The following is a 25,582-nucleotide window of genomic DNA, read 5'->3' as shown; positions in this document are numbered from 1 at the left end:
ACAAAAATGAACGATCGAGTAAAGACTACTAATCTGAAGAGGTGCTTTTGAGTTCTGTTAGTTCTAAATGTATTTGTACATGGCGATCAAAATAGAAAGTCTATTAGGTCCCCCAACAGCGGAGATAAACCTCAGCTCACGTCGTGTCGATTTACATCATTTGCGTAAAACTATTGGCCTATTATTGAATTGGAAGAAAGTCTTTGCAGTGTAACTTCTCAAATGGTTAGGTTTAGACATTTAATATTGCAATAGGTATATTCATTATGGCTTTAGTACGAAACATCAGGTGGTGCAAGATATCTACGTTATAGGGTAAACATGCACTTTGTAACAAAGTAAAACTGCGCACTTTTTCCTTACCTTTACCTATCCTTTAGTCTGTTAGACCGTTGAGGCACCACGCAAGATTTGTCGACCGTCTTTCTCCATTCCTCTCTGTCTTTTGCATTAGTTAGTTAGTTAGAGTAAAAAAAAAACCTCTTTCAATGGCAGGCCCGTCCATTCTTATATATTGTCTTCCCATCGCTTTCTCTGTCTGCCTCTTCTTCTTTTTTCCTGGTACTGTTCCCTGAAGGAAGGTCTTTGCGAGTCCCAATGACCTTAGATTTTTAGCTTACGTTTTTTTGTGTTTTTTTTTACGATAATTAGCAGGTCATCATGGGGTCCAATCGCTGCAGTAACCCTGTCTCTAATCTCTTGGTTTTTGATGCGGTCTTTAAATGTGATTGAACAATTTATTTTATTCCTCCCATTACATACAAACTTTTCTCTGGCTCGTTAATTGTAGCCCAGTGGCGAAACTAGGGGGGGAGAGGGGTGTCCAATTTTGAACTCCCCTCCCCCCCCCCCCCAAGGGCCTCTACTTGAGGGGGTCCTTCACGTTGCATCCTGTCTAGAATCCACGTCCCACTCACGGTGGTAGTCTTTCTTTTATAGTTGTTAACTCTTTCTCTCCTAACTGACGATATTAGCTTTGATTCGACCAGAATGTGGTAAATAATTACGGAGAGAAAGAGTTAAAAGACACCTTTGTTTTCCTTTACCACAGTTTGAGAAAAACAAAAATACTTGCACATAGTCAACCAACTAATACATTATTATTGATTCGTCTCATTATGAACATCCCCATTAAAAAAAAAACAAAAGAAGAAACCTGAACCACAACAACAACAACAATAAATAAATAAATAAATAAATAATAAATAAATAAAACAACACTTAAAACAAGCAATAGAAAAAGAATAATGTTTCTTTAAAAACAAAGCTTATCAAAGGGAAGGAACCTCTAAGTACATTTATCTGAAAATTAAGGGGCTTATCTCCCTTTCTGCTATTTATGACGAAATTAATTAATTAGTAATAAAGGATTAACTAATTGGTTAATTTTTGGATTAATTTGTGTATTGTTATCGATTACGAATAATTCTGCAAAAATTTCAACTTGATACGAGAATGGGAAGTGGTAGAAAAAAAAAGTATCAAATTGGGACTAAATCCATATATATATATATCCACATCTCTCATTAAGTAGCATGTATTCACTTTATTTCGAAAGCAAACAAAATAATTAATAACCATCAATTAATTAACTAATAGTTAATTTTTTAAATTCATGTCTTGTCAAGTTTAATGAATAATTGTGCAAAGTTTTAACTTGAACCTAAAATAGGAAATGGGATTTGAAAAAAAACATGTTCAAACTCTTTACCAAACATATAGACAGACACTGAGACAGACAGAGTGAGGTGATACAAGCTTTGTTAAAAAACAAAAACAAATGCAGTTTTCATTTTAGTCATAAAGATATTTTCTTAAAGACAACCGCAGATGCCTTCTTCGTGTTTTCTCAAGGTCGTCTTCAGCTTGGGTCTTTTGCCTTTCATTTTCTTGCCTCTTGGTCTGTCTTTCTTCTCTGAGTACTTAGAACCATTCCAGGCAACAGTTCTAGATCTGAGCCCATGTTGAACATTCTTCTTCTTGTTTGACTCAATGGACAAACCTCGTCCTTTCTCGCTACGCTTTCGCCACAGCGTTCTAGTCGAGATTTCGTCCGAAACTTCCGGTTTGTTTACTTTCGCTTTGTTTCTAGACTTGTACAAAACAGTGTTGTCTGAGGAATGAAAGTAAATAATTAACGATTATTAATTCAACTTCAAACTACTTCAAAGCATAGAGATAAGGGAAATAGATACAACTTTATTTTCGCTAAATAGATTGCTTTACATTTTTTTTAAAGGATTATTTTGACAACTTAATATCCGTTGGCTACATTTTGTTGACGGTCGTTGACTTGTAGCACCAAACTGCTGTCAGACAACTAAACCGCTGTTGGCGTATTATATTTTAACTGATAAAACTTGAAATAACTAAAATAATTTCTTTCTGAACAAAACTAAGTATAACTTTAATTACAATATAGAAAAATTCAACTTGAGATGAAATGAAATAAACTTCTATTTTAAAACAAATCTAACTCACTATTAAGACAAATAAACACTGCTTTACACTCTGGCATGCTGGAGTTGTCTGGCGTATTTAACACAAGCGTGGCATTAAATTAATGCTCTCTCTTTCTCTCCAACGAACAATAAATACCCCCTTTCTATATTCATCACCTTAGAAACACACACACACTCCATATCATTAGGCTACATCAGTTAGCTTTTACATCCTCTAACTCCAGGGGTTCTCAACCTGTGGATCGCGACCCCCTGGGGGTCGATTGACGATTTGCCAGGGGTCGCCTAAGACCAGCGAAAATATGGATTGTTATTGTCTATTCTTATAGTGCTGTGTGGGTGGGGGTCGCGGCAGAGCGGGAGATTATAATAAGGGGTCGCCGAGCAAAAAAGGCTGAGAACCGCTGTCTAACTCTAATCCTAAGGGATGAAGGGCGTAAGAGATATGTGCACCTATGAAAGTTATGGAAGCCCGATTCGTCAAAAAATCAACTTTTACTCGGGCTACAAAATACCACACATTGGATCCTTATGGCATTTGAAGGCAATAGTGACACTCTTTAATATAGGACAACATTGTTTCTCAGTCATTTTTAGGCTAGAAAAAAAAAAGTATTTGTAGTGGTGTAGTTGAAAGTTGGATGCAGCCTTCACTTCAGCTTCTACCCTACATTTTGTTCACTGTTATTACTCTTCCGCGGTTTTTGATGTAAACAATGAAATAAACAGGAGGTAACCTTTAACTAAATCAGAAACACCGGCGAAAGGCCGAAACAATCGAGATATGTAGTCGACGCTGATGTTGGTCAACAAATATGTTTAATGATCAAGAAGGGAATCGTCCGATGTCAACTATGTCCGTAAACTACTTCTTATTCTTGATGTGATAGGAAAGGTGTCTTGTCTCTATCAACTCCTAGAGCGTTCTTACTTTTTAACAAACTTTACGTCATCGTCGCTAAGAAAAACTTTCCCCCTATTCCCGAAACAAATAACTAAATCCTAATAATGTCATAACACACACTTTCCCCACACAACACACACACAAGTCCGTTGGAAGAACATAGTTATTGTTCTTCGCTCTATAGCGAAGTCAAAGGACAGAGTTTTCAGCTAATTGTAACTCTTGACTAGAACAGTCCACTGTTTAATACAAGACATCACTGCTAATGTTCAGCGTAAAAAGGAAGACAAGGGAAATAACAAGACGGTATAACTTGGGCTACTTCCCCTTTGTTGCTAAAGTGAGTATGTAAAAGGCATGACTGCCCGGTCGATGGACTGTCGTTTAGTTATGATCTCTATGATCCCGTGTTCATACCCTGCCCGCTGCCACCCCGCGTCGTCCTGCGGGAGGTTTGGGCTTGGAAGTAGATTATCTTCAACTCTGAAGGAACACCAGAAACATGTCAAACATTTTACAAACAAGACATGCATCGCATAACTTTTTTTTTTATTACGGATAAAAATAGACCCACCTTCCTCAGGCCAATATTTAAAATAAATAAAATAAGGAGGAAATCAAAAATTGTCATATGAAGGGAGACAACAAAAGAAACAATCTCAATGTTTAAATGCCTATGTTCGCATAAGTGTGTACACACATAGATGTGTAAGCACGTTCGATAGAATTTAATATAAAGAACTGGGGTAATGTAGCAAAGCACAAGGGAAACAACCATAAGCAATGTAGACAAAGTGGAAAAAAATGTTACTACGATGTTTAAAATGTTTTAATATCATTTAAGTTTCTACTTTCACTTTTTGATTGTTTCCATTTAATTACCAATTGTTGACATTCTCACCACATATATTTTAAGTACCTTAAATTTCAAAAATATTCATTATATGCTATTGGAAAAAAATAACGCCATATACAAAGCGATTTAAAAAATTAAAATATTATGACAACCTAAATGTACCTATTTGCATTGCCATGTTAGCAGTCATTGTATTTTTAAATGTAACTATTTAATTTGTACGCTTACTAATAAAATATGCATCTTTTTGTTAATTAAAAAAAAAAAAAACCAATAAAGAGGCCAATAGCCAAAAAAAACAGAGGCAATGCCCATAAAAGAGGCAAAGAAAAGAGGCAAAAGCCCAAGGATTCCTAGGATGTAAACAGATCGACAACTGAAGTCAAAAGCTAAAAAGCTGAGGTATCCTAAAAAAAAAATAAAATAAAAATAAACGTAATATTTGTACGTAAAACCTTTTTGTCGCGGCTGCTTTCTCTTTGGTACTTGTACTCGTTTTTTCAACGTCGCATCCACTTTGCAGTTGGCAGGATCCCCACGCCTAAATATATAGACAGGATGATAATGTGTAGTCCAATGTGCGAATTTGCTGTATGACTATAATTGTCATCTAATCAAACATTCATTAGCTTTTAAGACAAAAAAAAATCACTTTATAAGTTGTAAAAAGGAGGTATTGTATATTGCAGATATATTTATGATGTTTTTCTTGTTTAAAGGTACGCCTATTTTTATATCCACTACAGTTACTTAATTCCAAATTGCCAACAACAAATGTTTTACTTACGCCAAGGGGTCAACAATTTTATACAATTTCCCATCACATTTCCCACTGGAGGAGCTGAGACTGCCCAGCAGATAGATTTCACCTAGGAAAAAACAGCAGTGACATGTTTTTATTCACTATCAAATCCTTGTTTCCTGTGAACAACTATGCGAAGGCTTAACAATGGGAATAGCTTTACGGCTTTATCTAATTTTTTTTTCACATTGTTTGCTTATCATTTAATATCGGAAAAAAAAATTACTTTTGTGAAGTGTGAAGTTCTTCCCCTTAGATAAGCTTTGTTTTTGTTTTAAGTATTATATATATATATATATATATATATATCCTCTTATCAGCTTGCAAATTCATGGGTGAAGGACACTGCCTACATACGGATTTCGAAAACGGCTCTAACGATTTTCCTAGAAATTTGATAGTTTATGTACATCTTTGAAAATATATTAGCTAATTGGCCACACAGTGAAAACTCTGGTTTAACCGTAAAAAGTTTTCAAATTAAAATCATCTTAAAATTAAATTTGGTCTATTTAGAACACACGCCAGTGGAAATTCCCGCATGTGTTGAATAAATAAATAGACTTTCATTATATTGGGAAGGGGGTAAACAAATTTCCCCTTTTTTTAAAGCCATCATCCACTAGCTATTGAGAGCAAAGTAATTGCTCTTTTAAAAATCATCAGCTTCCTTATTTAAAAAACAAACTATTTGTTTGTTACTTATTTAATGTCAAATAAAGTAATAGATTTTTTTTTTTACATTACACCATATCTTTTGTTATGCAATTATTTTCAGACTCTCGGTAACAAAAATAAGTAGGGCCTATTAACAGACTAAGCTCATATCCACTGACATATAAATACATAAATAAATAAATAAATAAATGTATGTAGGTCTGTGCTCATACCTTCCTCGTCTTCCCCAAAGGATAGAATATACTCCTGCAGGTGTCCCACCAGATTGCCTTGACACAAAGATGACCCACATAGATGGACTTCTCGATTGGTCCACTTGCCTCCAGACTCACTTAGTGAAAACAATCGACTGCATATATGGCGATAAAAAAAAAAAAAAGGGAGGGGGGACTTTATATAACGACATTCCTTTTCAGTTCTGATTTTGAAGTAACATTAATGATACAATAGGAACAATAAACTTGTGTAAATGTTAAAACTTCTAATAATTTAATCCACAGTTTTGTGAAATTTTCGATAGCCTATCTACTTGGCCTAGATCTATAACTTGTATTTCCATATCAACGTAAAAGTTGAGTTACTCTTTCAGGCTTAGTGGTCTATAGGGCAGATGATGTAAAGATCATCTGTTTCTGTGGCCTACGGTTAACGAGGGTGTCATGTGGCCAACACAACGACCAACCGCCTTTACTTTTCCCCAACTAATGTCAGGTGCCCATTAGAGCTGGGTGGACTCTAGAGGCGTCCAAGGATCTCGAAATTAAAAATCCCAGTCTTCACCAGAATTCGAACCCGGGACCCCCGGTTCAGAAGCCAAGCGCTTAAATGCTCAGCCATCGCGCCTCCCACTTTAAATACAACTGAACCCAATTTTGCAGGGCGCTTTTTGAAAAATTGTCAAATTTTGTCTAAATTATAGACTTCTTCTGTTTCGAAAGACAATGGATGGACTTCTTTTCCTTGAATCAGATCAGAATCTTCTGTGACTAAACAAGCATCTTCTGGAGCGGCAAACAGCTTTTTTTTCCTCTTTTCTAAGGCCGCCTCTTTTTGCTCTCGGTGAAGGTCGTACCAGCTCGCACAGTCTGCCTCCAATCACTTTGACCTTGCGCAAGTTCCTCCCAAGTACTTTCATTGACGTCCCTAGTTCTGAGATCTTGCTTCCAGACATCTCTGTATTGTTGTTAACTCCGCTCCAGCGCCGACACTGTTGGTGCGCATCAGAGCACTGTGCAACACGAGTAGGAGAAGACATATTGATTCTACAGGAAGGAGTGTTGTAGATCCGGCTGAAGGGACCCGCAGGTTATAGGAGTCTGAACTGTCTGGGGCTAAGTGCCGTCCCTCGTGATACCAGTGAACTGTTTTGAGGACCTGGAGCGACACTGGGAAGTGTGTCGGTGGTCAGTTCTAGTGTTAAGTAGGACTTGTAGAACTTAAGACACTACTCCCTGTGACTTGATAGCTAAAGTCTATGTCTAACTCTTTGTTTATAGCTGTAAATAAATACCTCGTCTGTTATTACCTCCTGACTTTCGTAGAATGCTTGCCTTAGATATACTACAGTATGTCAATATCGGGCGTTCCTTTGGTCTGACTTCCTCTGTAAGCTCAGCATATAGGATGTCCTTGGGAATTCTTCCATCAGGCATGCGAGTGACATGTCAGAGTATTCACTTCTGTGTCAATAGTGAGTATTGGCCCATTTCCTGATTGAAGACACGATCCCTCCAGGAGATGTATGCTATGCGTAGTAGGCAGAGCTAGTGAAAACCGTTAAATCTATGCTTTTAATTTTTTTGTATAATGTTTTCCATGTTTCAAATGTTTTCCATGTTTCGGCTGTTTTCCATGTTTCGGCTGTTTTCCGTGTTTTGGATATTTTCCATGTTTCAAATGTGTTCCATGTTTTAAATGTTTTCCATGTTTTGGATATTTTCCATGTTTCAAATGTGTTCCATGTTTTAAATGTTTTCCATGTTTTGGATATTTTCCATATTTCAAATGTGTTCCATGTTTTAAATGTTGTCCATGTTTTGGATATTTTCCATGTTTCAAATGTGTTCCATGTTTTAAATGTTTTCCATGTTTTGGATATTTTCCATGTTTCAAATGTGTTCCATGTTTCAAATGTTTTCCATGTTTCGGATGTTTTCCCATGTTTCAAATGTTTTCCATGTTTCAAATATTTTCCATGTTTCGGATGTTTTCCATGTTTCAAATGTTTTCCATGTTTCGGATGTTTTCCATGTTTCAAATGTTTTCCATGTTTCGGATGTTTTCCATGTTTCAAATGTTTTCCATGTTTCAAATGTTTTCCATGTTTCAAATGTTTTCCATGTTTCAAATGTTTTCCATGTTTCAAATGTTTTCCATGTTTCGGATGTTTTCCATGTTTCAAATGTTTTCCATGTTTCAAATGTTTTCCATGTTTCAAATGTTTTCCATGTTTCGGATGTTTTCCATGTTTCAAATGTTTTCCATGTTTCAAATATTTTCCATGTTTCGGATGTTTTCCATGTTTCAAATGTTTTCCATGTTTCAAATGTTTTCCATGTTTCAAATGTTTTCCATGTTTCGGATGTTTTCCATGTTTCGGATGTTTTCCATGTTTCAGATGTTTTCCATGTTTCAAATGTTTTCCATGTTTCAAATGTTTTCCATGTTTCAAATGTTTTCCATGTTTCGGGTGTTCCTTAAGAGTTGAAGATAATTTACTTCCTAGTCCAAACCTCCCTTTAGGACGACAGGGACGACAGCGGACAGGGTTTGAACCTGGGACCATCGAGACCACCAAACGACCGGCCATCGCGCATACCTCACGACCAGGCAGCCATGCATGTTAACCAGCTGTCTACTTTAGATATGTTTATTTGAAGATAAATTTATATTAATTTTTACTTGTTTTTTTTTATTTTTACATTTGATAAAAGTAAGACTACAACGTCTTCTAGTCCTACCAAGTAAGACCTTTCCACACCAGGTTATGTAAACTTCGTAAGCTCACGAAACAGTAGGCCTATTTCATTAAAAAAAATGGTTTCTATTCAATTTGTTGAAGGCAGGCTAAAAGAAGAAGAGCAGTGTTGATCTTGGTTACATCTTAGTAAAATGTATAACTAAAGGTGTTCACAACCTCGTCCTGAAGGCTAGATCATTAATTTTTGTTGATTTATTTTCGTAGGAAGAAAAATGTTTTTATGTTCTCAATCGTTGCTAAAGTTTAGAGAAGTGGAAGGGAGGTAAATGAGTCTTCACCTTTTTTTTTCTACTTCGTATTTAGCACACAAAAAATAAATATATATATATATACACTTTGATGTGTGTACATAAATAAAGTAATAATCTTAATCAAAAGTATAAACCAAACCTCCCATTTCTCGTAGTAATACAAAGTTATACGGATAACTCTTCACGTACACCATCTTTTCGTTTTTTTACAAAGGTTATTGTTCTTTTATTGCTTGCCGAATTTATGCACCATAAGTATGACCTTAATTTATATAATAAGTATGGTCTAGAAAAAATGTGTCTTATTTCGTAATGAATAGCATGCAAGCAGTACATTTAAAATTAAATTCTGCTTAACCAAATATTTAACACAATCATCAAAACGTTTTTTAATTGGATATCAACGTCAATATTTCTTCGTATATAATTTATAACTTCTTATATTTCTTATATCTTCTTATATTTCTTTTAAAACTTATTAGCCTACTTCTTATATTTCTTATATACCTCATAACCAGTCCCTCTTCAAATGCAAAATGAGACAAAATAATTCCTAACTGCATTTGTACAACTCTTCTGATCAAGCAGCTTGCGAATTCAATACCAATACGATTTTCCTAGAAATTTGACAGGTAATATAGATCTATGTCTTTGGGAAAAGAATTGCTTGATTTATACATTCGCTTAACCAGGATTTTTGTTTGTTTGTTTTGTGAGGAAAGAGATGGGCTGGGTGACAAATGATCCGATTTTTTAAAAATCTATCATTAGTGATGAAGAACAAAGTAATCGCTCTTACAAAGTTGGTCAGCTGTATAAAGGAGGAATAGTGTTAAAAAATAACTTTCAATGTTGCTAGTTTGAGGATCAAAGTTATTGATGTAAGAAAACCACATGTGGAAAAGTTTACTCATTTTTAAATTAAACTTTTTAGTTTGTAACTAAAAAAAAATGTAATTAAACTTCGATTTTTCTAAACTTTTTTTTTTATCTAATTAAACTTTGGCCTTAATTATTTGTTTAAAAGTTAAGCTAAAAGTTTGTAGCTTTTTTAGTTAACTCTTACCCACCTCTAGCTGCATATGCTCCTGGCAACAATGCCTTGTTAAGAATGCAATCTGATATTGGTGAACTGGTGCATAGCTAGGGTGGGAGGAGGAGAATTTGAAAATCCCCCTGGCCCCCACTATGGGGGGGGGGGGGGACCAAATGAAAGTTTGATTTTTTTTTTTTTTTACATTAAATACTACGCAAAATGCAGGGGCCCCCAAAGAGGTCAAGCCCCCGGCACATTCCTAGCTACGCCACTGTTGTCTGAATTCACTATGAATGTAATATTAATTACCTGCTGATATAGTCACCGTAGATGTATTGTCCGTCTAGAGAGGGGCTCTCACAGCCTCGATAAAATACGCCCCCAGTGACTGATTTACCAAACGTGTGATTGTAGGCGTGTATGGGTAACTCTTCTGAACCTGAAGGAGCATAAAGAGAGTTACACATGTGCTAAAAGGTTTATATGACGTGATTATTTGTTGTGAATATCGTATACAGGCAAAAACCAAAAGGCAGGCGACCCAAAGGCAGACCCCGAATGCGATGGATTGATGATGTGGAAGCAGATCTGCAACAGCTTGGGGTTAGGGCGTGGAGACGAAAGGCCCAGGAGAGATCTGAATGGAAGGATGTGTTGAAGCAGGCCAGATCCCTCTATGGGCTGTAGCGCCACTGGGATGGATGGATTTGTTGTGAATGATTTTGTTTTTTGTGCAAAGCACTTGAAAGGATGTGACGTGATAAAATGATAGTTTTATATGTCTAAATTTTATCAACACGAAGTTTCTGTTAATTAATTCTTATGTTTAATTATCTACAATAAGTATTTCTCGTTCAGATCAGATGTAACAGTGTTTTAATGGATGCAGGTTATCTTTAATAATCGTGTGTGTTTCGGAAAGGCATCTTCCATGAAAAAGCTCTTTAAGAGATGGTAGCTGTGTGAGTGATATACGATGCTTTTTTAATTAGTCTTTTTAATCTATGTCTGTGTGCCAGTGCAGTAATTGACCGTAGCCTAGGTGTGTGTTGAACGCTTTAAAGCTACACAATGGTTTACCTATGGTTCCACAAGTCTCCATATTGTAGCATTCAAAACCTTCTCTTGAATTCCAGCCGTAGTTTGCTCCCCTCTTCAGCACATTGATTTCTTCATAGGCGTCTTGACCCACGTCTCCGCACAACGTGCGACCTTTGAACTCTCCTTTTTTGAAACAATGGACATTTAGTTAAATGTGTTCCATTACGTGTTATGTGAGTGTGTGTGTTGTGCATACTCTATGGGATAAACGAGAAATCTTATTAGATACAGTGCTGAACCCCAAGTTTAAAAAATCAAGGCATTGTTATGCTCGCAGGGTTCTGTTCAGGGCTTTTTTTTTATGTTAAAAGAAAGAAGAGCCCCCACTGTGTGAATACTGTAACTCACCATGGAATATATCCTCCTTGAGTGCCCCAGATACCATGATATTAGAGGGAAATATTTTAGAGCAGACAACTTAAAAACACTGTTTGATAATGTCGACCCTGGGAAAATACTGGGCTTTATCCGGGAGGTAGGTTTGATTACGAAGGTTTGATTTGTGATAGGGCAAAGTAATTGTGAATCTATAATATTTACAACAGATTTGTATTAAATTATATAAATAGTTACTATTTTTACCATCTGAACTGTGAATGGACCTTGTTTTTAACGACTTATCTGTATAACATTTAGCTCTAGAGCTATCAAGGGGGGAATAAGCCTTTTGGGATTGTGGGCACGACATGGCCTAAATTGTGCCGATAACTCAAAATATCAAATATGTCTCTGAAGTCCTCACTTAAATGGGACCCAATCATGATAGCAAGTGCATATATAGAGTTTATCGTGAAAAAGATAGGCTTGAAGAAGAAGCTACGATAAAAGGATTTACTTGTATTTTAAACCCAATGTTTAAGTTATTTTTTTATAAAAAAAAACTCATTACATTCGATTCCCTCTGTCCGGCTAACGTGAGTTTTCAAGCTATGTAAGTTTTGTAGTCCATAACGGACAAATAAGCGGACGCTACTGCTGAAACTAACCGGTATCCCTACGTCCCCTGTCTACTCCGCATCTCCAGATATTTCGGACGCCATAGGCGTATATCTCTGGTCTGCTGCCTGGTTGTCCAACAAAAGGGTTGTCTGGTGGGATGGCGTAAGGTTGGCCGGAGTCCACATCGATACGCAAAACTTTCCCCAGCAACATTGATCTGTGAATGTGGAAACATTGTATCAATAAACCAAAATCAGTCGCTTGACTGGTCGATCAAAAAGATAAATCTATTGGCTATTTCGTCTACAGATCATCCTTACTTCAATAGATTATTGTAAACTTCAAAGAAAAAAAAAACGCTAGCATGCAAAGTAGAGACAGTGATGCCTACACAGGTTTTAAAGATGATTTCAAGAAATTCAGAAGATGCATCATGAAGTTTATGTAGAAACTTAGTTCCAAAATAACAACAACCACAACGGTGGCGTAGCTTGGGTGGTGGGAGGGGGTCCAAACTTATAAATCCCCCCCCCCCGGGGGCCCAAACTTGAGGGGGGGTGTCCCCAAATGAGTATCCAAAATTTGTTTTTACATTAAATATTATCGCCAACATCTCATGGCATGATGTCGAATGTCAAAATGCAGGGGGCCCCTAAAGAGGTCACGCCCCCCCCCGGGGCCCAAACTTAAGGGGGGTCCCCAAATGAGTATCTTTTAAATTTGTTTTTACATTAAATATTATCGCCAACATCTCATGGCATGATGTCGAATGTCAAAATGCAGGGGGGGGGGGCCTAAAGAGGTCACGCCCCCCTCCCGGGGACCCAAATTCCTAGCTACGCCACTGAACCACAAATGTAGACCCACTTGTTTTGTCCAGCATCCAAAGGGTCACCTGCGCCACCCCCATCTCCAATGAAAATGTAAAGATAGCCATCTTGTCCAAATAGCATCTGATAAGTTCAAGAAAATCAATACTTAGCTAAAACATCAACGATGCTATGAAAGATAAACATTGAGGTGCATATCTTACTAATCGCTTCTAAATAGGCATCAACTTGTTTGTTTTCAAAATTAAAACTCCCGTTTGGGGGTCATCATCATCATCATCATCAAACTCCATTAGAGTGAGGGCTTGAGAGGCTCAAATCCTCTCTTGCAAAAGCCCAGGACAGAAACCCTGCTGTCTTGCGTAGTGCACGAATGTCGCCATACAGGTCGAGAATTTTGGGTTTCCAAGACCTGTCGAGACGGAGATCAGCAAGTCTGGGGGTCATAGAATGGGGGATTACTCTTGGGGCGTCCTGAGAAGGACTTCTGATGATTCACGTTTCATCACTGACCTACATGTTAAGTGACCAAACCGAAAGCTTCCCTCTAGCTAAAAATTGATGAATCTTCCCTTGAGAATTTCTTTTCTCTCTTTACAAACGTTTGACGTAATGTAGTAAATCTAAGACAAGTCTTCAACGAGTGGAGGTAGTAACAGACGATAGTTATAAAACACTCAGTTAGACATGGACTTCAGCTGTCAAGTCTCAGGCATAGGACAGTCTTGTTTTAAGTTCTACAAGTCCTTTTCTACCTAAACATTAGTACAGACCACCGACACACTTCCCAGTGTCACTACCCTATATAAGAAGCTAACAAGGTTCTCATAGAGAATACAGTTTTAGAAGATTTTCATACATAGCGGAAAACCTATAAATAGCAATCTTCTTGGTGTATCCGATGTATATATACAGGAAGTGTTGATAAGCTATGTATTACATCAGTTATATTGCGAAATCAAATTTTCAAGCTCTTCTGTTTTATGATTGTATCTTAGTTGGCAAGTTCAATTGAGCGTCCTTCACATTTAGTTTATCGCGGAAAAACTCCAACACCACAGATTTTATCTGTACTTAAATGTGCTTGCTTTGAGAACGTACGGGCTTAAGACGAAAAGGACCACTTTTCTTTTAAAGTAATAATAATAATTTAGTAATTCAGCGAAATGCCGTTGAAGAAAAAAAAAAAAGCAGAAGGTAAATTACCTCCCCTCCATTGTGATTCTCATACGGTTGCAGCACTTCCAGTAAAATCTGCTCCGAGTTCATATCCGCCTTGTCTGGGTCGTCTGCTGAGAGTCGTAGCTGGCTGACGCGAATCTTGTTATGGCAAGGATATTGCGACATTTCCGGCGGGATGACTTCGTCGGGACTCGTTTTTACCGAGTAGTAGATGAAAAATCTTCCATTGGTGGAGAAAGAAGGATGGAACGCCATGCCTAGAAAACCTCGTTCATCCCCTGCCCAGCTATTCAAGCTGACTTTGCCAGATAAATTCAGAAAGCAGGATCTGTTCCATTTCTTGGTTTTAATGTTGTAAATATGGACTCGGCCTTTCTAAAATAGAATTAAAAAAAACAACTTTAGAAATAGGCAAACAAAATAATTGTAAGCCAAAGCAAAAATTTACATTTTTAGAATCCACTCTTCCCCAAATCCTCTTAAGACAAACCACAAAGCCTTCATTAGAAAGGGGGCGTTAGTATGGGGATTTAGGTACAATGATGTGGGACCCCCTACAAGCTGATTATACTCGTAATTAGACATAAGTAGCCTATATTTTAGGCGCGGTGGCTGGGTGGTAAAGCGATTGGCTTCCGTCCCGGGTTCGAATCCTGGTGAAGACTGGAATTTTTCATTTCAGGCTATTTAGGGCGCCTCTGAGTCCACACAGTTCTCATGGGCGCGTGATATTAATTGAGGAAACGTAAAGGCCATTGGTCGTTGTGCTGGCCACGTGACAACCTCGTTAACCGTGGGCCACAGAAACACATGTCCCATAGATCGCAAGGGCTGAAAAGGGAGCTTCACTTTTTAGTTGCTGTTTTTTAGCGGCCCCCGAAAGGGGAAAAGACGCTATTAGTTTTGTGTGGCCTGTCTGTCCGTCTGTCCCGTTTAGATCTCAGAAACTAGGAGAGAAAATGAAAATCGGACATCATGATATTGTTATAAACCTGGTGGTGACACAGATGGTCGTAGGCTGTGTGTGTTTTTAGCCTACGCAAATCGCCCCAGTCCAGCGCTAGACGAGCGGTCAACCGTGACCAGTGACAGTACGCGCCAGTTCGGAAAGGACCTGTGTGTAAATATTTCGCACTAAGTCACGGCGAAAGTGATCAACTGGAGTTGTGAAGCGACGTTCCATCCAATTCTAGAAGGCCTATGGACCCTATATAAGAGCGAGTTTGTCAGAATCAAGACACTTCACGTTACCTCGCAGTGTGACCAGTTCGAGGCGAAGTCAGAAACACCAAGGCGTGTGAAGTCCGGAGCAAGGCTAGGTTTTTGGACAGTGAGTGTAATGTTGTTGCCAACTTTGCAGTATTTGTAATGTATTTGAAATTAAACTGTTACTGTTACTTTGGAGCCCTGAGTTGTGAGGTTCTTTAAGTTCATTGTGTCGTGTTGTGCAGTTTGCAGAGAGCCTGGATAGTAGGAGAGACGTAACAATATTCTAGATCATTCAAAGTTCTGATGCAACGGCTACTTTTTTTTCTTTTCCGAAAGTGAACCATCTAATTATTAAATTATCTATGCAAGCAGATTTAAAAAAAAAAAAAAAAAAAAAATACACCACTTTTCAATGAAAAACTTCAGGGGAGTAAGTCTTTTAAAAAGTTCACAGATATTTCATTAATAAATCAAGCTTTATTAATAGATTTGCGCATTGGTACAAAAAATTTGCATCTTAGGTCACAATGGAAAAAGTATCAATGGATCATTATAAATTGATTTTTTTTTCATTTATTAACTTCAAATTCTGTTTTTAAAAAATAATTTTAATACGAACTTCGTTTTAGCTATAAGTTGAAAAAAAAAGAACTACTTTTTTAGCGCGTAGTTTTGACATATCCTCATTAATAGGGGCCTACACTTGACAGTCTAAATCCTATACTCTAAAGCGAGCAATTTTTGTACAAATATATATATATATATATATATATATATATATATATATATATATATATATATATATATATATATATATATATATATATATATATATATATATATATATATATTGCATATGTATATTATAATAATGATTTTTTAAAAAATCGCAACTCATTGGCCATAAGGGGAAAACTCGAGGTTGACCGTTACAACGGTTAAATAATGTTTTATTATCGAAAAATTTATTTGCGTCCCTTGATGTTTCGTACTAAAACCAAAATGCCTGAACGTAACCAGTTGAGAAGTTACACTGCAAAGACTTTCTTCCAAGCCAATAATAGTTTTAGATGCATTGTAAAACTATAAGACGGACGTGAGCTGTGGTTTGTCTAGACTATAGGAGGACTTAGGAGTCTTTATATTAATCTCCAAGTAGGCAAGTACAATTACATTTAGAAATAACAGACCACAAAAGCAAATCTTTAGATTTGTAGTCTTCACCAGGGGCGGACTGGGTTTTAAAATCGGCCCAGGCATTTCTATACACACCGACCCATAAATTGTATATCATACGATGGGCCTCCAATAATGTGTTAAATTAGTATTTTAGGACCTAAAATGTAGAGTCTGTAAACGATTTTTTTTAATCATGACGCTCTGAGGGCCACTTTAATTAGAGAATACCATAAAACCTTTAACAATTTAATACGTGCCATAGTTGCTCTCATGAGGCCCTTTAGGTCGTCCTACCGGCCCATTTAGGCACCGGCCCACCGGGCATTTGCCCGAATGCCCATATAGCCAGTCCGCCTCTGGTCTTCACCCGATCGTTCATTTTCGTAATTACAAAAATATTCCCAAAATGACTTCGGGTATATATTCTTCCTTAAAAAATTACTTGACTGAGCGAGGCTCGGCCACCTGGTAAATGTTTTACATGTTTCGGATGTTCCTTCAGAGTTGAAGATAGTTTACTTCCTAGTCCAAACCTCCCGCAGGACGACGGGGGATGGGAGCGGGCAGGGTTTGAACCCTCGACCGTCGATAAATCCGAACGACAGTCCAGCGCACAAACCGCACGACCAGGTAGGCCTACTAAGACTAAATAGAGCCCAGATCTAGATATATTTATAATTTTTATATATTATAAATATATTAATAATTTGAACAAAATTTTAATTATTAAGGCAATAACTTATCTTATCTTCTTATCTTATATAATACAGACGTTACTTCAAAAAAGAAGATGATTACGTCCTACGCGTTATGCATTTAGTCATGCATATTAACCAATGACTTAAATTCTGCCAAGTCACTGGTTTTCCTGGCTAGCTCAGGCAACCCATTCCATGCTCTAATAGCACTAGGGAAGAAGGAGTATTTGTATTTATCTTCAGACAGCTTAGGGGTGCAGATTTATTTATAATGTAAACAGTAGTATCACATTAAGAAATGAATCGGATACGAACATCAAAGTACACCATTACCCAGTAACAAAAGGCCTTACTATTACTTAGATCTTGAATCTAGATTTAGATCTAGAAATACATAAGTATGACTAGGTCTAGTTTGTATGACAAATGACAACCGAAATATTAATTTTTATTTGCTAGGGGAAAGTCTTGTCAAGTCATTTGTACACAACTATAACTAGCTCACTGCCTAAAGTAATCTAGGTCAATAATTTTTTTTCGTGTTGCCAATTTATCTAATTTTGGAAGAAGAATAAATCTGTTTTAGTTTCTCTTTATTACATGTAACATGTTATTAATTTTGAATGTATGGATAAGGTTAATAATTATTATTTTAAAAAATATAAGTGTACGCTAAATGAATATATGGAGAAGCTGTGGCTGAGGAGTAAAGCACTTGGAACCGGAAGTCCTGTGTTCGAATCCTGGTGAAGACTCTCGGTGGACCACTTCGGAGGCCGATTATGAGTTTGTGTTTCCACACAAACTGTCTTTGAAAAAATAGTTTTTTTTTATATTTTTGGGCTAGTGTAGTGTCCAGTGGCGTAGCAATGTACTCCAAGTCCCAGTTGTCATGGTTCTCAAATTTTGTAGGTCTCGGGTGCCCCCCTCCCCTATAAACTATAAATCTGTCTTTGACAAAACAGTAATCGATTCCCTATAAACTCTAAAGCTGTCTTTGACAAAACAGTAATCGATTCCCTATAAACTCTAAAGCTGTCATTGACATAGAAAGTAATCGATTCCCTCTTATCGGTGGCTCAGCTTGCCAACGTTTATTTACGTTCTTTCTCTAGAACCAGTGAAGGCGACATAACCCTTACCTGCTCTGCTACAAAGAGTCTTCCAGTTCCGTCCCTTGCATGTCTTGCCCACAGGGGGTTGGACAGCCCTCTCTTAATCTCCTCTAGACAAAGGCAACCAGAGCTTATGTCATCCGAGTCCCTGGCAATTGTCCAGTTTCTCAGAATCATTGGATTGGTCAAGAGATCTGGGTAGCAGTAGTCTTTATCTTGCAACGACACTTTGTCACAGAAACTAAGCAAAATAGTGTTGCCAACCTTTGTTTAAATGTTTCATACACAATTAAAATCTAGTTTAGATTAGTTAACAAATAGAATACAAATTGCATATACTATCCTCCGGCATTAAAAGATAGAAAAAAAAAGTAACTTAGTGCCAAAAAATATGTTATAAAAGAGGGTGCCAGCTAAAGGATTATCAAAATGTGTGTATTTAAAAAAAAATATTTCAGTTATTTTTGTGTAATGTTACTTTCTGTTGTTTCTCATAATTCTTGCATGAGGTTCTCAAGAGTGCTGAGAGGGCCGGCCTTGGGCATAGACAAACCAGGAAGGCGCCGGGGGCCTCCGATTGGTGGGTGTCTCGCAGAGGACTCAAAAAGTTGTTTTTTTTTTTAACAGTTGATAAACTTGGATTAATTCTTAAACATAGCAGAGCTCTAAGTCTCTATGTCAACTAGTCTAGCTATAGGTCTGTATCTCTACGTGGCGTTTATAAACTTGTTAGACTACCTGTGTTAGATGACCCTTGTTGCTTCCTTTCGGTGAAAATGTTTGTTAAAGGTTAATGACATATGCACGAATATGCTCAAGAAGCTTACGGAACTCTAGTCACAAGGTACGGCTTAATCTCCGTTATGAGCTAATTATTGGATTAGATTTAGATACATGTAGGATTAAAATGAATCGCATTACATTATTTCGGTGCTTATTATTTGTTTTTGTTTCATTCGGGGTTATCAAATTCACTTCGCATAAGGCCACCACTTACCTAATGCCGGCCATGGTGCCGATATTTTTTTCCCCTCATTTTTCTTCGCAAGTCTTTGAGAATTCGAGTGTGCTCAAGCTGTGTTAACTTGAAAAGTACATCCACCAGTGATTTAGACAAGGCATGCAGATTAGCAAGTGATCTAGACAAAACTTGACATGCACATCAGTAATCTAGACAAAACTTGACATGCACATCAGTGATCTAGACAAAACTTGACATGCACATCAGTGATCTAGGCAAAATTTGACATGCACATCAGTGATCTAGACAAAACTTGACATGCACATCAGTGATCTAGACAAAACTAGACATGCACATCAACCAGTAATTTAGACTTTCTATGCTATTATCATAAAAAGGTTTGATGACTCTTATTGGCTCCCTATACAAATTACTTATGATCAAGTTTTGAATCAACGCAGGACCTAAATAACTTACAAAAAAACAACAACAGACCTGCGTTTTGATGCCATTATTTCCGCAGTGACTAGTCCAGGGTGCAACAGCATGGTCAAGTTACTGCAAGCCTCAAAGTAATTGTAACAGTAATGCTGGCACAATCCGGGAAACTTGCGAGCCTGGGACGAGCCCTCCGCATCGTAGATGTGGGCCGCGTAGGGAGAGCACTTCTGGCATAATATCTCTTGGACGAAGTCACCACAGCGCTGCCAGTCCTCTCTCGTCACTTGGGTCTTGATGTACTCAAACTCATCTCGCAGAATCTCGTCATTTGTTGTACTGAACGGTAAAAACGTTTGGAATAAAATGCGTCATTAATAGTTTTCTTATATGCAAATCTTGGATACAGATCTAGAGAGGAGGACAGACATGGTGAGTTGATAATACAATAAGTTGAGTTGGTAAATACAATTTTTAAAACATCTGAAAAACCCTTCATTCATTTTTACAAACAGCTCTCTTAGGAGAACTAATAAAAATATTTTTTTTTTTCTTATGAATGAGTATCAGTTATATCTCCTAAGAATCTGATCGCCCCCATGCAAAGGTCAAAGAAAGGTTATAATATATTAAAACTTAATTGCCTCTACTACGTTATTGGAACATAAGGAATGAATTTTTTGTTACTTGTTTATGTTAAAACAGTTATATGCTCATTTAAAATATTTATCGCTGAATTCTCGCTATTTCCGTTTTATAAAAAGAGTAGTGGATTTCTTAATCGTATTAGAGGATGTTCTATTGCACCTTCTTCCCTAGTGCTATTAGAGCATGGAATGGGTTGCCTGAGCCAGCCAGGAAAACCAGTGACTTGGCTGAGTTTATTTAGGTCATTGGTTAACATGCATGACTAGATGCAAGACGCGTAGGACGTAATCATCTTCTTTTTTTGAAGTAACGTCTGTATTATATAAGATAAGAATATAAGATAAGATGTATTTTCCATGGCGAGTATAGGCCAGATATCAAATTTAGGTTTAACTCTTTTCTCTCCGTAATTAATTTGCACCTTCCGACGGAAGGATTTATTTTGTCCATTTGTAGTTCACTCCCCTGTTATGATAGAACTTCAATAACGTTGTTGTTTGGTATCAGAAAAATGTTTTATTTGGTATGGAAGTAAAGGCGACCTAATTAAAGTTTATAAAGCCGAAACATTAATTTAATGTATTGAGGTCAAATCAACGACGGCATCGTCGATCAGGAAAAAAAAGAGTTAAGAGCTCAAAACGAAATGTATGAACATGTGAGCTACAATGTTTGACAAGTTATGAGAGAAAACTCGAAAGGATTATTTAGGCCTATAGGAGTGAAGGGGAAGAACTCTGTGTCCAGGAGTTGCAGGTTTGAAAATGAAAGATGGGAAAAACAATTGTGTAGGTAACGTAAACACACACACACTCACTTTACCTGCAGCAGCCTAGCTCAGTGTACTGAGAGCAGAAGTGTAGAGCTGTTTCCGGTTTAAACGGTGCTCGGTAGTCGAGGCATTGTGGGTGTCCAATGACGTCATCAATAAACACGTGGTAAATCACTAAAAATATTTATTATATTTAAAAATTAATTTCTCCTTTCATTTGAAAGTGTTTTACTTAAAAAAAAATATTTTTAAAGCCTGTCACTGGTGTAGAGTTCTTAGTAGAAGTATGAAAAACAAAAGGCCTCCATGTAACGAACTAACCATCTTTCCAAATGTAACTGTCTATGGCAAATGGTTAAGCAGGATCTCAGGTGGCCAGCACAATGACCAACTGGCTTCACAATGAGAAGCAGATTTGAAGTACATAGTGCGTGGAAACATTTTGAATGTAGAAATACCACTTTCCACCTCTCGAAAAAGCAGTAGGCCATAGAATAGGCCTGTGTTCTAAACAAGTCTGAGGACTGTTTCTTCCATTTAGAACTTATTGCTGGTGGGGCGCGGTGGCTGAGTGGTTAAGCGCTTGGCTTCCCGACCTGGGATTGAATCTTGGTGAAGACTGGGATTTTGAATTTCACCTAACACTAATTGGTACCTGACGGTTGGTCGTTGTGCTGGCCACATGACAACCTGCTCGTATAACGTTGACCAAAGAAACAGATGACCTTAAGGGGAACTTTACTCAACTGATTGATATAGGTCATTTGTCAGATCCAAATTTAAGGAGAGTCAGATCCAAATATAAAGTAGAGACAGATTCAAATATAAAGTAGAGGAAGATTCAAATATTAAGTAAAGACAGATTCAAATATAAAGTAGAGACAGATTCAAATATAGAGACATTCAAATATAAAGTAGAGACAGATTCAAATATAAAGTAGAGGAAGATTCAAATATAAAGTAGAGACAGATTCAAATATAAAGTAGAGACAGATTCAAATATAAAGTAGAGGAAGATTCAAATATAAAGTAGAGACAGATTCAAATATAAAGTAGAGGAAGATTCAAATATAAAGTAGAGACAGATTCAAATATAAAGTAGAGGAAGATTCAAATATAAAGTAGAGGAAGATTCAAATATAAAGTAAAGACAGATTCAAATATAAAGTAGAGACAGATTCAAATATAAAGTAGAGACAGATTCAAATATAAAGTAGAGGAAGATTCAAATATAAAGTAGAGACAGATTCAAATATAAAGTAGAGGAAGATTCAAATATAAAGTAGAGACAGATTCAAATATAAAGTAGAGGAAGATTCAAATATAAAGTAAAGACAGATTCAAATATAAAGTAAAGACAGATTCAAATATAAAGTAAAGACAGATTCAAATATAAAGTAAAGACAGATTCAAATATAAAGTAAAGACAGATTCAAATATAAAGTAAAGACAGATTCAAATATAAAGTAAAGACAGATTCAAATATAAAGTAAAGACAGATTCAAATATAAAGTAGAGACAGATTCATATATAAAGTAGAGACAGATTCAAATATAAAATAGAGACACATCCTAATATAAAGTAGAGACAGATCCAAATATAGCCTAAAGGAGAAGAGAACTCGTGATCATTGAAGCTGTTTAAAAGTTTGCTGAAAAAAAAAAACAAGATTGATTGTTTCGATACTTACATAGCAAAACAAACATCATCTTTATTCCCTCTCTCTCTCTCTCAGTACGTACTCTTGCCAATATGTTAGCTTTAACAAGCAATGGCATCTCTACAGTCTCACCAAAATTAATTTTGTGTGTGTCACGTTCCATTTTCTCTCTCTCTCCCTCTCTCTTTCTCTCTCTCTCTCTCCCCCTCTTTCTCTCTCTCTCTCACCCAACATGTACAAACTCTAAATAAAATCTTATCTTGATATAAAAAAACAAATTATATCACGCTCCTCTAGTGTCATTCATAGTATTTAGAAAAAAATAAAGTTGATAGTTTATTCCTATATAATATAAACATCAGTATGGGAAGACGTAGTCATTTAAAATAAAGGAGCGTACTTAAAACGAACATTTATATACATACATTTAAGCTTTACTTTCATCTCCATTTTTACTCACAGCGTACCAGATTTTTTTGGATCAAAAATCCAGGGGAGATAACGCGTGAATATTTTTTTTTAACACGTCGTTTGATTGGATGAAAGGGAGAGCAATCGTCCAAGCAGCGCTCATACCACGGTACGGTCTTTTGATAAAATAAATGCGATTATTTTATTTGGACATATCAGTAGGTAACAAGATGAATAGAGTCAGCGTTTAGTTTAATAGATGATCTCATGTAAAGGAATAATCCTTGTTCCATATGCTAAGACAAAATTATATTTAGTCTGTGTCTGTGCTATGAAAGAAAGAGTTCAGACAATTTGTTTCTGCAGTGCTTAAAAAAATACTCACACATATCAAATATCATACAGGAGATCATGGCTTATCAACAGTAGCGGCTTTTGGGGGTGGCAAGTGGGGCAACCGTTCCAGGCCCCGCGCATGAGGGGGGAGGGGGCACGCGATCGGAGATTTTATTGTCACAAACTTGATCACTGCACATTTTCCTGATACAATCCGATTGGATGTCGATGTTTAAAATACAAAATAAACTCTTTGGATTGGCTCCTTCCGCCTAAGTGTTTTATAGGTTACTGCGCCTGTGTATAGACATCGTGCTACCACGGGAGTATTTGTTTAACTTTTTTTTAACTTGAAAGAGAAAATCTTTTAGGCAGAACAATTACAATACAGTATATAATGTACTTCAGCGGCACATAGTAGGCAGTGACGTAGCTAGGGTGTGAGAGGCGAGGGGGGGGGGAATTTGAAAATCCCCCGGGCCATCACTCGAGGGGGGGCCCCAAAGAAGTGTTGTTTTTTTTTACATCAAATTTCTACCAATTCCGTGAAAGCTCGCTAATCTGTCACACCGAAACATGGCTAAATGAAATTATTCCCGACACATCAGTAGACTTTGATGCGTTTCTTTTGTACAGGTCAGACAAGACAACAGATAGTGGCAAAACAAAAGGAGGAGGACTGGTCATTTATGTCAATAAACAGTACTGCTGTGTCAACAATATCTCAATCAAAACTAAAGTGTGCACGACCGATATTGAACTACTATGTAACAATCTCAGGCTATACTACCTGCCGAGAGAGTTTACACAATTTTACGTCATATTTGTGTATATTCCATCCACAGCCAACACAGAGAAAGCAGCAAAACATTTACTAGAAATTGTACATACAGCTAGGACTAAAAGTTCTGATGCTGTCCCTCTAGTTATATGATGTTACGATCATCAATAGTGCTAGATGTTACGATCAAACTTGATGTCAAGATGTCACGTTGAAGAACAATCAATGATCGTAATTGCCGAGGATTCAGAGATCGTCAGTTGATAAGAGGATCATCTAGAAGTTGCCAGTTGATAAGAATATCACCTGGAAGTTGCCAGTTGATAAGAGGATCATCTAGAAGTTGCCAGTTGATAAGAGGATCATCTAGAAGTTGCCAGTTGATAAGAGGATCATCTAGAAGTTACTAGTTGACAAGACGATCTAAGTATATTATTACATATTCAATGAAGTAACTTCTCTTCGTCTAAAACAAATACTTTAATTCAGAACTTGGAAAAGCTATTCACAAATAATTACAATGGTTAAATGTACTTGAATAGAATAACTGATCTACACAATAATATAATTGAGTTCTAACACTAGACTCTCGTACATGTTCTCTCTAACACGTTCCGCACAAGACTGCCGCAATCTAGAATCCTTTCCGGGCTCTAGAGCGTTATCACGTGACCAACATCTCTCCGCTGCAAGACCAACCAATAAATGCAGCTCAAAGTACAATAATTAATACTTTAAACCAATCATATAAAATTCCCGAGCTAACTAAAATTCTGCCGACAAGCTACATGTGTACTATGGCTAAATATAGATACAGTGTACGTGACATAGGATATTGCAATCATCTTTCGTTAGCTCAACACTTGCCAACTTATAGTCTTAATTGTCACACAAGGCACGATAAAACATTGGACATGTGTTATAGCAACATAAAAATGACCTACACATCTCGATAGTCATTTCCCCTCGGAGAATCGGACCACACAATGATCCATCTTACACCCACATACAAACCGGTTTAAAATAATAAAAAAAACCACCGAAGTACAGTCCATCCAGTCATGGTCTGATGACGCTGTTTTACAGCCACAAAGTTGTCTGGAGCAAACAGATTGGGACATGTTTGTAAACAACTGCCCAGACAGATGAACTTAACACAACTGTTAATTCGTACATCCAGTTCTGTGACAACATAATGATATCAAAGAAGAAAATTAAAAACATTCAGTAATAATAGACCCTGGATGACCAACATTAAAAATTAACATTCTGTCATCATCGAGAAGTACATAGAAGTCTATTTATAAAGCGCTGGTTATGAGTGTCTATGTGTTTTTTTTTATCGTGTGTGAA

The 25,582-nt window shown here is 36.9% G+C and overlaps 1 protein-coding gene across 1 annotated transcript; it reads right to left on the bottom strand.

Annotated features, from left to right (window-relative positions):
* Positions 1-1,225: 1,225 nt before the first annotated feature.
* Positions 1,226-22,876, bottom strand: LOC106057212 (HHIP-like protein 2). Its single transcript, XM_056022572.1, has 13 exons — positions 22,732-22,876; positions 21,092-21,215; positions 19,679-19,960; positions 18,250-18,463; positions 14,046-14,396; positions 12,877-12,962; positions 12,057-12,226; positions 11,050-11,193; positions 10,279-10,408; positions 5,915-6,051; positions 5,010-5,091; positions 4,678-4,763; positions 1,226-2,113 (listed from the first exon to the last, which is right to left on the bottom strand). Exons 1-13 carry the CDS (start codon positions 22,862-22,864, stop codon positions 1,815-1,817), a joined length of 2,238 nt encoding a protein of 745 aa, XP_055878547.1. The 5' UTR covers positions 22,865-22,876; the 3' UTR covers positions 1,226-1,814.
* Between the last annotated feature and the right edge of the window lie 2,706 nt (positions 22,877-25,582).

This window comes from Biomphalaria glabrata, chromosome 3, assembly GCF_947242115.1.
Source record: "Biomphalaria glabrata chromosome 3, xgBioGlab47.1, whole genome shotgun sequence".
In the NCBI taxonomy this organism is placed as follows: Eukaryota; Metazoa; Mollusca; class Gastropoda; family Planorbidae; genus Biomphalaria; species Biomphalaria glabrata.
This window is presented reverse-complemented; position numbering and strand designations above follow the sequence as displayed.